We start from the raw sequence: 15,412 nt of genomic DNA, 5'->3' as shown, positions 1-15,412 counted from the left end.
GCATTGTGAAATTAAACATATTAGAAACGCACTTTCTCTTTTCTTTCTTTTCCATTTAACCCGACTGAGCCACAGCAACGCTAGGTCGGGTAGAGCTAGTATATACATAACCTGTCCTAGTTGCACCAGTTCTTTCTGAAGGAATAGACCAAAATTCCAGCAAATGATTATAAGAAGTTTTTGGAAGGCTACCCATGTTTGGCTCAATTTAAATAATTTAAAGGTAATTCTACCAAATATTAACAAAGACCCACTGCAATTGTGATATAGTGAATAAAAATTGAAAAACCCTGTCTATTAACGTTGTTGGAAAGAAAATAAATTTTTCCAGGCACAAAGTACATCGCTAAATCTGAAAATGTTAGGACGGTATGAAAAATACAGAAAAAAACACAGTGGATTCTTAAATTTACTTTAACTTTTATTTCATTGCAGACAGTATGTATCTATGATATTTCAGTGTTTGTCTGGACAACTTAATTTCATTTGTTAATATACATCCATTCCTACATTTCAATCCTGCAACACATTCCAAAAAAAAGTTGGAAAGGTAAGGCATTCCCCACATTGTAATGTCTCCGTTCTTTCTCACGACACTTAAATGACATTTTGGCACTGATTCCAAGCAATGAAGTGCTTTGGGCGTTATTTTGTCCCATTCTTTCTGCAAACACCTCTTGGGGTGTACAGCAGTACGGAGGTTGTTGTTATGTTTTTCATTTGAATCCTCTGTACACGTTCACTATATGGGACAGGCAGGCCAGGCCCATACCTGTACCCTCTTCTTCTGCAGCCCTGCCTTTCTAATGTGTAGAATGTGACTTTATGCTTGTCTTGTTTAAAAAATGAATGGACGTCCCTGGAAAATGTGTCATCTTGAAGGCAGCATATGTTGCTCGAAAATCTCTGCATACTTTTCTGTGTTAAAAATGCTATCTCAGAAATTAAAATTTCCTTTCCAAGGGCACTGACACAAGTGAGCACACGGTGTCCATTTCTTCAAAAAAATATCTGGAATACTGAAAATTCTGACTACAATACACATTTCCACTGTGCGGTGGTCCATCCCAGATGCCTTTGAATACAGAGAATTGACCCTCTTCTGGACATGATTAAGTCTTCTTTTTTGCACATTAAAGTTTTAAGTGGCATTTGTAAATGTAGCTCCATATTTTAGTGCTTGACAGAGGTTTGCCAAAGTAATCCTTTGCCCAAGTGGTTATATCAGCTATTGATGAATGACAGTTCCCGATGCAGTACTGTATGAGGGATTGGAGGTCACGGGTTGTCAGCTTTGGCTTGCTCCCTTGCCCTTTATGCACTGAAATTTCTTCAGATTCCTTTAATCGTTTTAATGATATTATACACTGTAGAGGGAGATTTATGCAAATGCCTTCCAATCTTCCTTTGAGGAATGTTGTTTTTAAACATTTCAATAATTTTCTCATGCATTTGTTGACAAACTGGAGATCCTCTCCCATGCACCTCAAAGACTCAGCCTTTCCTGGTTGCTGCTTTTGTACCAAATCATGATTACAATCACCTGTTTGAATTTACATAATTATTTAATTATTTTACCTCATTACTGGCCCTAATTTGCCCCTGTCACAACCTTTTTTTGGAATGTGCTGCAAGGCTGAAATACAGGAATGGATGTATAACAAGTTAACCAGAAAAAACAAGAAGTATTTTGGGTTGATACAATGAAATAAAAGTCAAAGTAAGTTTAAACATCACTGTTTTTATTTGCATTTTCCATACTGTCCCAAGTCTGCGGTGGGCTGGCACCCTGCCCAAGGTTTGTTTCCTGCCTTGCGCCCTGTGTTGGCTGGGGTTGGCTCCAGCAGACCCTCGTAACCCTGTAGTTAGAATATAGCAGGATGGATGGATACTGTCCCAAGTTTCTCTTATTTAGGATTGTAGATGTCTTAAACAATATGTCAATTTTAGTTTTTTTTAGTTTGTTAGAATCAAAAAGGGTTATAAAGTGAGTTTTAAAGAATTCACCCTAAAGGTTTGTAAACTTCTGACTTCAACTTCACATATCCAGGAAATCAGCAAAGCAGGAGTCTACTGTGTCTTGGCAGCATCAGGGATAAGTTAGAGTTAACCATTGATGCTGGTCTATCAATGTGCACACTCATGCATACCCACTTACACTTGCTCTCAATGACACCAATCAGGTTAACACTCATACCTTCCCATAGAGTGTCATACTTTAGCAACTGAGGGTCTGGATTTGAGAGGGATGGGAAACACTTCTCAGGTGGCACTGAAGTGTAATAGGTGTGTGAATTCCTGGAGATGCTGGCTATTCAGCATCCCCATGAAAAGCATGGACATATTGGATATTTGATGTAGAGACAGCACTTCAAGAGCATTTCGGATGCATCTCCAGACTGTTAGAATCCATTATTGGCTCGGATGTGTGACCACTGGTGCGACTTGGATTTGGGCCCAGAGTTTAGGTTGGCTCATAGAAGGCTAAAAAGTGTATTTGAGTGGATAAAGGGATAAAGTGACTGACAGGATATGGCATAATCAGTGTTGAAGCACACAAATGGAACTTTCTAGTGCCACTCGCCATCAATCTCTGAAAAAAGGCACAGAGGAACCTCGGTTTACGACCAAAAGTTCACCAAACTTTTGCATCTGTTCACGACTACACACTCATTATACGAACAAGCCAGTTTTACCTTTTGGTTTGTGCACACCGATGATTTTTGCATGTGTTCAGTCTCCCCCTGTGCAGAGAGAGAGAGAGAGAGAAACACACACACGAGCATGAGAGCGGGAGGGCTGGACACATAAGGCCAAGAAGGCAGTTAAAGAATGCACCGGACTTGTTTTTAAAGAGACAGATTTGAGCATTGTTTTAACCTCGTATTTAATAAAGACTTTTTTTCTATTGGATTTTAACCTCCACTTCACTTCTGTTTACAACGATCAGTTTGTAGCGTGCATTGTTGCAATGTTACTTTTCTTGGTGGTTTATTAAATTACGGAATTTTCAAATGTTCATTTTTTTCCCTGTGCTTAAAACTCATTAAAAAAAGGGTTTTTAGTGAGCGGTTTGTAAGCGCTATGGCTTAAACTCTTGCAGTGTTAGTTTTTCTCTGTTCTTCAAGGTTTTCTCAGTGTTATTCAATGTTTTTACATTTAGTCTACTATTGTGCATTCTATGGTATATTTAACTATATTTGTGCTTAAAAATCTTAAAAAAAAATAAATATTTACATACAGCTTGTAATGATTTGGAACAGATTAATTGTATTTACATACAATCCTATGGCGGAAATTACTTAAGTTCACGACCAAATTGGGTTATGAACAGAGTTTTGGAACGAATTATGGTCGTGAACTGAAGTTCCAGTGTATATTTGTAAATGAATTAGGCTGTTTCATGTGGGACATGAGGAGAAATATTATTATCTAAATAAAGGCATTTATTTGGAATTCAAAACATCCACGCATCCAATGAGCAACCCTACAAAGACAAAAGGCAGAAGGTGGCATGGCTCTACCTAACTTCCAGTTTTATTACTGGGCAGCAAATATACAGGCGATAAGAACCTGGTCACAAATAGAAGAACATACACGGGCTTGGTCCGCAATAGAAGTAAAATCCTACAGTACTTCTTTGTATTCCCTGCTCTGTGCTCCAATAAACACACATTATCAGCAATATACTAATATCCTAATTGTGCTTCACTCACTTAGAATATGGAACCAATGTAGAAAGCATTTTAAGATGGAGAAGCTTCTATCTGTGGCACCTCTGCAAGAGAACCACCTCTTTCAACCTTCGCAAACATATGCAGTTTTTAATATTTGGAAAAAATTTGGAATTAACTTGCTTAGAGATCTTTATATAAACAATGTCTTTGTATCCTATGAACAATTACTTTCCAAATTTAACATTCCAGCTACACATTTCTTTCACTATCTTCAAATGAGGAACTTTGTTAAACAGAACCTTCCCGATTTTCCTTATCTTGCACCCTCATCCATGCTGGAAAAAGTATTGCTCAATCTCAAGGATTTAGACATAATCTCTACAGTATATAAAATCATTTTACAATCCCTCCCTTTCAAAGATCCAAGAAAACTGGGAAAAGATCTCTATTAACATATCAGAAAAGGAGTGGAAAGTAGCAATGCAGAAAATTCATTTGAGCTCCAAAGCATACAATTATGCAACTCAAAATTATATATCGAGCACATCTGCCTCGCTCAAAACTCTCCAAAATGTTCCAGGGCATGATCCAACCTGCGAACGCTGCAACCAAGTCCCAGCCTCACTGGGTCACATGTTCTGGGCCTGCACCAAATTAACATTATTCTGGACCAAAATTTTTAATTACCTTTCAGACAGCCTTGGTCTCACAATTCCTCCTAACCCATTAACAGCTGTGTTTGGGGTTCTTCCAGATGAGTTTAAAGTGGAGAAAGACAAACAAATTGTGATTGCATTCACTACACTTTTGGCACGCAGACTTATTATGATAAACTGGAATAACTCAAACTCTCCTCTTTCAAGTCAGTGGAAACCGATGTGTTAAACCATTTGAAATTGGAAAAATCAAATACTCAGTTTGAGGATCCGTACAGACTGTTTTCAAAACATGGCAGGATCTAATCAGTAATATTTTAAAATAAGCTCCTAAAGCATAGGAATTTATTAATTTAGGTATGTTTACAAGCCTTAAATTTCACACTGTTTGCCTTGCTCTCTCTCTCAGGGTGGGGATCAATCTGTCCTTAACTCCAATTTTTCTTTTGTAAAACTTGATTGATTTGTATGGATTGCAATAAAATTAATAAAATATAATAAAAATAAATTAAAAATAAATAAATAAATAAAGGCAACCTATAACACAAGGAGGATGCAAACGGTCTTGATGAGACACTAAGCCCTGGTACCTATATTATTGCTAAATACTGTGCTTCCATGCCATTTTAGTTTGAGTCAAGCTCATTAGATACAACATTTTATAATTCATGCACATTAAGTAAATGTTTATTGAAGGTTTTGTGTGTCACTTAAGATCTGTAATATAAATAATATGACTTTATGGACCTTTAATGTCCATCCCCATAGATAATTGAAGCTGAGAATATGATGGACAGGATTGTGAGTGGTTTATCGGAGTCAAGTATCAAGGTGCGGTTGGCAGCTGTTAGGTAAGTATCCAAGGCACTATGTTTTTGGTTCTTAAAGTAAACAAGCCAACCAAAATGAAGATCACAGAATTTTGTATCTTTGTGCTGTGAGATTTAATAAAGAATGTGTAGGTTGGTCCAGATCTAATTATGCAATTTTCATTATGCTATAACTTATTAAGTTTATTACATAGAAAATCACCCGAAAAATCCCGGACCATCGAGAAGTGTGCGAACTGACGACATGAAGAATTGTCTTTGCTCCGAACTGGAATCATCCCCGCATAAATCAAAGTCATCCAGACGATCTGGATCTGCATAATTAGATCTGGACCACACTGTATTTAAGTAATACTATTAGCCGGTTATGATGATTACAAAACATAATGTAGTGTTGTTGGTAAATTCATGCCTCACGAACATAAATCCTTTATAAGACTTTAGATAAAAGAAGAAAATCCTCCCTCTCTCAAGGTGTTTCTAGTAGGCCCATTAGATGTTTCTGGCTCTTTGTATTTTGTTTTTGTAGGCATCTCATGGGTTTAACCATTAGAGAACAGATTCTGTTTTTAAGTGTACGTTCACTAAATTCCTTGGAATGCGCTTTTAACTCATTTAAATGAATGTATCTTTTGGTAGGCAGTGGGGCCTTCTATATGTACTTAAAATCACATGATTATTTGTTGAATCCATAATCTTGACTGTAGTGTGTAGTATGGCCCTAGTTAAATATTTGATCTGCCATTTTAATAAGTTACTGTTATTTTGAAGAAAAGTACAAATAAAATCCTACAATGTCACATGTTAACTTCCAGATTAATGCATAAATAATGGGATACCTTTTGAAATATTCCATTTGTGTATATAATGAACATTTGAGTTGGTACTGAATATTAGCAGTATTTAGGTTTGTGTTTAAACATTTTTATATAAAAGTTGTAATCCTGTTGATAACAATATTAGCAATAAGATGAATGTTACTTGACTTCTTAAGCATTGTAATTTATAACTTTTTAACAAATATACTGCCTTATTCCCTGTTGTGATTTGTGCTTAAATAGGTTGAGGAATGTTCAAGGTGGTAGAATGATTTATGGTTGAACATTTTCAAAACAGCTAGAGATACAGATTTTATTAATTTTGCACAGAGAAAGATGTGATGTTTCTTCTCATAGCATCAATTTATGCAGTTAAGTTTCTCTAATTTTTGCTGTGAAGATGTTGGTCCAGAAATAAAGCAGGCAGACAAGTATGACAAAGATTACAATTTTCAAATATATTTATTCTCCTTAAGGTGCCTGCATAGTCTTTCCAGATCAGTGCAACAACTCCGAACTAGTTTCCAAGACCATGCTGTATGGAAACCATTAATGAAGGTATGATTTTTGGTAATGCTTTGAATTTGTTTTTGTATTTGAAGTACTGTAAAAGTTTCATTATTAAAAATACTGATTAGTAAATTGTCATTTTTATATTTGTTGTATGATGATTATAGTATTCAAAAATGTATTCTTGTTCAACTTGGAATATACAGTAATATAGAGTCTAAAATGTGCTATATAAGTAAATGTTGTTGCCATCAAATTCAAAACAAGCTAATATTTTCATGAAATAATAAAGTGTCTCAATTTCAACATTTCATATGTTTATGTTGTGAATAAAAGTTTTCTTGAGATTTGAAAATCATTGCATTCTGTTTTATTTACATTTTACACAGTGTCACAACTTTTTTTGAATTGGGGTTGTAGATTTACTGTAGAATAACTTTTCTTTAAGTTAAAGAGAGATATATTTTCTATATTCAGAATTTATATCAACTGAATTAACTTATATTTCTATGATTTTAAACAGATGTACCTTTATAATGTTAATTGTTATCCTCAGTAAAATAATCACCTTTGGGTAAAATAGGATATGTCCTACTGACTAATTAACATACAAGAGAATAAAACATTTTGGTCATACAAGTGAATATTAAAATTCTATATTTAAATCAAATTAAATAAAAGGCTGTAATTGTCAGAAAACAGTTTTCTATAACATTAGCTGTTTACGTGCAATGCTTTATATTGTCACAGAGTACAGTGAAATTAAGCGAATTCATTAATATTTACAGTACTTCCTAGGTAATTCAGGTCCATATCATTGCATGAAACATGATCCAAAACCATGTAGGTCCATTTGCTCTTACTGTCCCCTTCCTATAAACCCACTGCCAGTAAGCTGAGCAAAATAATTAATACTAATCAATAGCTGTCTTTCTGACATATCTTAAATTAGCTTTGTGTACCTCTTTGTATTCCTCCTACTTGAAATCTTATTACTCCTAAGGTATATATTTTAAGCTCTGAGTTGCTTGTATATGATTGTAACATAACATATTTGTCAGACTTGATTAATGCAGTTCAGGGTTGATGCCATACCTTTACTAGCAGTAGCAGGTGTAAAGCAGACAGTAATCCTGAAACCCTGGTACAGTTTAGAATCATCCTTTCAAATGACTTGTAAATTTTTGGGTATTTGGGAAGAGAACCCATGAGTAACTAAGGTAATAAGAAGTCTCCATACAGACAACAGCTGGATATGATATTTGATCCCAGGATAACGAATCTCTGTTGCAGCAGTACCAACTTCTTCACTACCATGCCATTATATATGATTTATGTCCATTAGTGTTTCATTAGTAATTTTGTGTTTTACATTTTTTTTTTTATTTTCCTGGCAGCTTTTACAGAATGCACCAGAAGAGGTGTTGGTGATGGCTTCATCAACATTATGCAACCTGCTGCTTGAATTCTCCCCCAGCAAAGAGGTAAATTATATGGTGTTTTTTGACTGTTATGGCTTTTTATTCAGATGTCTAAAAGTGGTATTGTAATAAAAAAGGGAAATTTATGTATGAAATTTCTGGTGATTTTAGTTTTACTAACTTTATTCTGCATTATTAGTTTAGATCTAACCTGCCAGTCAACAATATTGGGTGAAACTCTATTGAATTATTTATCATCTTACTGAAAAAATAAAAACTACAGGTATTGTGAAATTGAGAAGTGACACAAGACAAGTATAATAGGAAAATGTCTTATATTGCAATCAATTTTTCTTCCACAAAAAGAATTTAAATAGCTTTAGGGTAAATCTCAGGCATCCTAACTTTTAATTGTGTTGTCTTTATGTTTACATGTGTCGCTATGTCTTTTATTTGCAGTGAGTTTTGTCCATTTTTTTCATGAGGTGATTTTTTTGAAGGTTAAAGGTCATTTGAAATTCAGCACTCAATAAATGGAATTTAACAGCCTGTTGTTTGTAGCAGATAGCATATTCCCACGTAAACGGCTTATGCCGAAGAATCATGCTTTTTTTATTCTTTCTTTGTACTGATCAGAAGTGGAACAAGGAGATGATCTCTTAAGAAGGGTATATTTTTGACATTCAACATTATATCTTTTTATATATTAAAATCCTGCTAGATGTGAATTCTTTTGGCAGAGGAGTCAGCAAAGGAAGAAACTAACACAGGATTAAAATATGAGTTTTTGGAGTAATAGCAAGTTTGTTCATTGTGCAGAAAATTAATAGAGTAACTTTAATCAATCAGGTATTTGCTTTGCTTTTGGAGTTTCCAGTATTTAATAAGATGCTTATGTAATGTTGCCTTATTTATTTTCCTTATCCTTCTGTGCAAATGGAGTGTTTGCAGCCATTTGAATTATATAAAGGTAACTGAACTACTGTACATTTAATTTGAGAAATGTAATATAATATAATTTATTGATCAGCACAAAGATTATCAGGCTTGCCTGAGTGAGGTGCTGCAGCAACTAGCTGACCAGACTCTGTGCATAGAGCAATTTACCTGGACTCCCTTCTCGTTTCTCCTAGGGATTTTAACAGGGCAGCCATGAACAACTTAAATTTATACAGCACACTGTGTGTCATACCAGTCACAGAAATATACTGCACCACTGTTCCCTGTGTAGCCTTTCTGATCACTGTTTGATTCCCCTTCTTCCAACCTACAGGAGCAAGTTAAAATCTTCTAAGCCTGTGATTAACACTGTAAAAGGTGGACTTAAGCGGCAGCATTGAAGTTGCAGGCCTGCTTTGGTTTTACCGATTGGAGATGCATCAGCTTACCTAGACAAGCTGACAGACACAGTTGCATCCTGCCTCAGTGTTTGTAAGGAAGTGTGTCAAGACCTTGGTAAAATTTAACAACAAAAAAAAAAAAATCATTGTTCTCTGCAAAACTCAGGCAGTTGTGTCAGGCCATGGAAGCTGCCTATAGAAGCGTGGACAGTACACTGTTTTGACAGGCTAGGAAAAACTGACAAAAGTCGGTTAAGAAGAGCAACTCTGAAAACCTGAAAATACAAGTTATGAGCCAGTGATCCACATCAGTGTTGAAAGGCCTTCAAGATAACACCAACTACAGAAAACCATGTCCCCACATTGTGAAGAGCCATCAGCTGGCTGATGTCCTGAATGTGTTTTATTTTAAGTTCAATAAGCCAGTTGTCTCAACCCTTGTTAGCTCCAGTCCTCCCTGTATGCAAATAAATTTGACCTTTTACTCCTTCTACCATTCAACCTGCACTACAAAGTGAAATGCAGTATAGTGAAGATATAGCTACACACATGCACAAATTTAATTACTTTACTTTTTTGCGTAGCTTTAAGATTTGCATTGGTTTTAGTTAATGACAAAACTGTTGTTGCCAGTCATTAATATTGTTACATTCAACTGTGATCAGTACATTAATTTGACATGGGTCAATTTGCTACACCTCTTTAAAGAATTTTTCTTCCTCTGTGCTATCTGAGTCCTGCAAATGCTAATATTTTTGAAAGAGCATAAAGCATAAGGGAATCTGTTTTTCATGGGGCTCTAAATTTTTCACTACCCAGTCCCTTTAACACTAGAATTACCAAAGCTTACAAGAAAACTTGTAAATCTAGCCCACCTTAAATCCACTCGCATGTCTCCATTCAGCTCTTTTGTCTTGTAAATGTGTTGATAATCCCAAGTAGAAAGCAGTCTGCTATACCATTCAACCCCCCCAACCACCCACAGCCAGCTTAAACTGCAAAACCTCCCAACTGAAGGCTTGTTTATCAGTGAGTCAGGTACCTAGAGCTAAAAATATGTTGTTATTGAACACATGCATTTCACGTGTGTTCCGTGTCCACAAAAGATCAGTGTAAGTGTTGAATGACAGAAAATGTTGAACACATAGATAAAGACAAACTTTTTCCATGTTTTATTATTAACAATAAAATATATGCATGAAGTGTATAATGTGTGAAGACTGTCCAAAGTCCAAATATCAAATAAGCACTTTCACAAAAGATACAAGTATAACAGAACAAATCGCTTTTTTCCCTCATGACTATAACTGAAGAAAAAGAAATCAGGTTAGTGTTGCTTATCATCCTGACTTCTTTGGTGGTACAGCAGTTATTCAGGAGGTCCTGGGTTCGAAGTCTTAACGCCTCCCAAAATAAACGCTTTTGAGTAGTGAGCTGTTCTTCTTACTTACTACTTATACAATAAAAGCATACATTTGATTTCAGTCTGTACCAAGCGATGTAAATGTATGGTGCTAAAGTTATAGCATTTTTTATTCAGTTTTATTCTTTCTGTACGCTCACATTCACCCGATCTGTCACTGCTGTTTTCAAATAAAGACATGCTATAACAGAAGGTAAACACTGATCTGAGAAAGAGAACAGATACACAGAACACATATAAGAACATTGACTTGACACAACATGTTGATTTTCCCACCCACTCTGGTGGTCATATATTGGATCTGATCTGCACTTCTGGACTATCTGTTGCCAACATTTACAGCACTGATTTGGGACTCTCTGACCATAAAGCGAGTATTTTCACTGTCTCACTGCCTTTACCTCCTCTTACCTGTAAATCCATACAAATTTCTTACAGAAACCTTAAAAATATCTGTCCCTCTATCCTTTCTGGATCCATTTCTGATCTTTTACTGTCTGCACCTATTCTGTCAACACTAGATAGTCTTGTTGACCACTATAACTCAGCCCTTCATTCAGCATTAGATAAAACAGCTCCTTTAAAACATAAGGAGGTTTCCTTTAAACGTTCAGCTCCTTGGTATAACTCAAAATTGGATCTATGTAAAGCAGCTGGCCGACGCCTTGAGAGAATGTCACGCAAGACTGGCCTCACCGTGCACATCCAGGCTTTCTCTGACCACCAAAGAGCTTACAGAGAAGCACTAACTGCTGCTAAGAACACCCACTATGGCAGAATAATAGAAAGTGGCCACAATAACCCAAGGGTTTTGTTTTCTGTAGTTAATAAACTACTCGAACCTGCATCTGGCCCAACTACCACTTCTACTAGAAGTCTGTGATGATTTCCTCCCCTTTTTCCGTAACAAAATTAAAGATCTAAATAATTCAACTAACATAAATACATCATCTGTTATATCTCTCCCTGTTTTCCCACTCCATCCAGGTCCTTCTGTAAGTTCTCACCAGTCACATCTGCGTTTGTTAATAACCTGCTTTGTAAGATGAGACCGACTACTTGTGTACTGGACCCAATCCCCAGCACACTACTTAAATCCTGCCTTCATGCCATAATCCCGACTGTTACAACAATAATAAACTCATCCCTTGACATTGGCTCTGTGCCGATCACTTTTAAAATCGCTTCTGTATCCCCAATGTTAAATAAAGTCTGGTCTTGATGCTGACAATCTTAACAATTTCTGGCCTATTTCCCACTTACCTTTCCTGTCAAAAGCTCTTGAGCGTGTTGTAGCTTCCCAGCTCACCAATTACTTAACGTCTAATAATTTGATGGAACCCTTTCAGTCTGGTTTCAGGGTGCAGCACAGCTGTGAAACTGCTCTGCTACGGGTAACAATGATTTGCTTATGGCAGCAGACTCTGGACAAACCAGCATATTAATTCTATTAGTCCTCACAGTACAGCTTTTGACACTGTCATACATGCCATTCTACTGTCTAGAATGGAGAACATGTAGGTATCTCTGCTGCCCTCCAGTGGTTCAAGTCTATCTGACTGATAGGCAAGAGTTTTTAGTCTTGGCAACAGCAAATCCAGCAGTCCGCACAGGAGTTCCTCAGGGCTCTGTCCTCGGCTCTCTCTTCTGTATTTATATGCTTCCCCTTGGCCATATTTATTCATAGCTATGGACTGTGCTATCATTTTTATGCAGGTGATACTCAACTCTACTTCAAAGTTAAAAGTGGAACTTCATCAGAGCTTTCTAGCTCCAACTTGCCTTAGTGAAATTAAAACCCGGGTGGAGCAGCACTTTTAAAATTAAACTGCAACAAAAATGAACTCCTGCAAATTGGGACTAAAATGCAACTTAATAAAATGAGCTCCTTCCCAGTCAATCTTGGCGGTGATCTCATCAGACCTGCCTCTACTGTAAAGAATCTTTTGGGGTCATTTTTGATTCCTCCCCTTTTTTACTCCACCCACATAAATCATATTAAGAAAATTTTACTTTCACCTCCGTACATATCCCCTGTTGCCCTTCCTCTCCTTTTCTAATGCTAGAAACTTGTCCATGCTTTATCACATCCGCATAGATTATTGTAACTCGATGTTGGGAGGTGCCCTTCTAATCTTATATCACAGCTCCAGCTTATTCAAAACTCAGCTCAAGAGTCCTTACTCGAACCAGCAGCAGCGAGCACATCACACCCATCCTGCTCCATCTTCACTGGCTCCTGTGTCTCACAGAATCGAATATAAAATCCTACTGATAACCTACAAAGCCTTAAATAACCTTGTGCCAAACTACATCAGTGACCTTCTCCATCACTATGTGCCTCCCCGCTCACTAAGGTCCTCTGATTCTGGCAATCTTGTTATGTCCCACACTAATCTACACTCCATGGGTGACAGGGCCTTCCCGCTGTAGGCCAGACTCTGGAATAACCTACGAAATTAATCAGGTCCCGCTAACTCCATGAATTCTTTTTTAAAAACAACTCAAAACTCATCTTTCAGGAAGGCTTTTAGCCTCTTTACTCCATTCCCCCTTTTCTCAGTTTACCTCTCTGTCAAGATGCTCAATGTAACCTGTGTGTGTGTGCTAGACCATCAATTCTGTTTGTCTGTTAGGGTTTTCTGAATTTATGTCTTAATCTTCTTGATTTATTTATTTGCTTTGTACTATCTATATACTGTATACCCTGCCGTTTTTCTTATATTCTGTAAGTGCCTTGAGCATGGAAAAGGGGCTATATAAATAAAATGTATTATTATTAATGTATTATTAACAATGCAGCTGCACCAGGCATAAAAGCAAAAGATGGCACAGTTTGATACAGGACAAGGTCTGGCGTCATCCTGCCAATCACCTGTCCGTCAAAGAAACGCAAGGGTTACAGAGCTTGCCAGCTAGTGCAAACTCCTGTTTGTGATTGTTTTGTGATTGTCTTTTCTAAGAACCATTTATATTTTACTTCTATAAAAGCCAGATCGAATGTTACTTATCTTTATTTATTTATTTATCTTCCTACAGCGTAAACTCACAAGTTATCTGCAGAGCTTCCTCTGTTTGATACAAGGGCATGTTCAAATTACGTGTGTAATGCCACAAAAAATACCTGCTGACACTTTTTTATGCTAGCAAGGGTGCGAGAATGCAGTTAGACTTTTGGGAAACAACACCACGCTAGTGTTTAGATCTGGGCGGTGTAGTGTTGGCGAGCTCTGTGCCGTGCTGTTTCTTTGAAGGAGAGGATTGGCGGGGATGGCCGGACTTTGTCCTGTATTCAAATGGTGCCATCTTTCTTCTTCGCCTGGGTTTAGCTGCATTGTTCTTATATGTGAGTGGGTGTTTTTGGGGAGGGTTCTGTTCTCTTTCTCCCAAACTGATTTCAGCTCTGTTATATAACGTATTTATTTGGAAACGGCGTGTCGAGGCCAACGTGAACCGACTGAGAGAATAAAACTGAATAAGAAAAACACAAACTTTGACAAGCACTATAAATTTACAGTGGCTGTTACAGACCCAAATCAAATGTATGTTTTATTGTATAATATAACAATAAGAGCAGCTGTATACTCAAAGGTAAAACTTGAGAAGCTGCCAGCATCGAACCCAGAACCTCTTGTTTGGGAAGGCAGCAGTTCTTAGCATTGCAAGGGAAAGCTGTTGTATCACTCACCTACAGTAACCATCCGTCCATCCATCCATCCTCTTCCGCTTATCCGGGGATCGGGTCGCAAGGGCAGCAGTTTGACAGAGATGCCCAATTTCCCCTCCCCCCGGCCACTACTTAGCTCTTCCGGGGAACCCCAAAGCTTCCTAGGCCAGCGGAGACATAGTCCCTCCAGCATGTCTTGGGTCTTCCCGGGCCTCCTCGGTTAACGTGTCCAGGAGGCATTCTGATCATTTCCCCGAGCCATCTCATCGGCTCCTCTCGATGTGGAGGAGCAGCAGCTCTACTCTGGGCTTTCCCTTAATATAGGGTGAAGCTCAGTTTTCCCGGGAAGGTTCAGACACCCCGGAGGAAACCCATTTCAGCGGCTTGTATTCGGATCTTATTCTTTCAGTCACTACCCATAGCTCTGGACCATAGGTGAGGGTAGGACCATCACCCCTCAGCCCCTTTTTACCAGACAGACCGATGCAGAGCCTGCATCCACACGCCGCACCGATCCGCCGTCAATCTCCGCCCATTTTCCCTCACTCGTGAACAAGACCCGAGATACTTGAGATCCTCCACTGGGGCAGGATCTCTCCCAACCTGAGGGCACTCCACCTTTCCAGCTGAGGACCATGGTCCCGGATTTGAAGGTGCTGATTCCATCCCAGCCGCTTTACACTCGGTTTCGAACCAATCCAGAGAGGCTGAAGATCCGGCCTGATGGAAACAGGGACAACATCATCTGCAAAAAGCAGTGACCCAATCCTGAGTCCACCAAACCGGACCCTTCGCCCTGGTTGTGCCTAGAAATTCTGTCCATAAAAGTTAGAACAGAATGACAAGGCAGCCCTGGCAGAGTCCAACTCTCACTGGAAACGGGTTTGACACTGGTTTTTACTGGGACGAACAGCCCTTATCAGGGTCCGGGAAACCCCCTATTCTGGAGCACCCCTACAGGATTCCCGAGGACATGGTCAAATGCCTTTTCAAGTCCACAAAACACATGTAGACTGGTTGGGAAAACCCCTGCATCCTCCAGTACCCGAAAGGGTTAGAGCTGGTCCACT

At 38.0% G+C, this 15,412-nt stretch overlaps 1 protein-coding gene across 1 annotated transcript; it reads left to right on the top strand.

The window, feature by feature from the left end:
* Positions 1-5,105: 5,105 nt before the first annotated feature.
* On the top strand, positions 5,106-7,975 carry LOC120519804 (armadillo repeat-containing protein 8-like; the record flags this gene model as incomplete). Its single annotated transcript, XM_039742610.1, has 3 exons — positions 5,106-5,184; positions 6,458-6,539; positions 7,889-7,975. Coding segments are annotated over exons 1-3 (234 nt in total), but the record flags the coding sequence as incomplete, so codon positions are not given.
* Between the last annotated feature and the right edge of the window lie 7,437 nt (positions 7,976-15,412).

Source organism: Polypterus senegalus, unplaced genomic scaffold (assembly GCF_016835505.1).
Source record: "Polypterus senegalus isolate Bchr_013 unplaced genomic scaffold, ASM1683550v1 scaffold_3348, whole genome shotgun sequence".
Lineage (NCBI taxonomy): Eukaryota > Metazoa > Chordata > Cladistia > Polypteriformes > Polypteridae > Polypterus > Polypterus senegalus.
The sequence above is the reverse complement of the archived record's forward strand: the minus strand, read 5'-3'. Positions and strand labels throughout refer to the sequence as shown.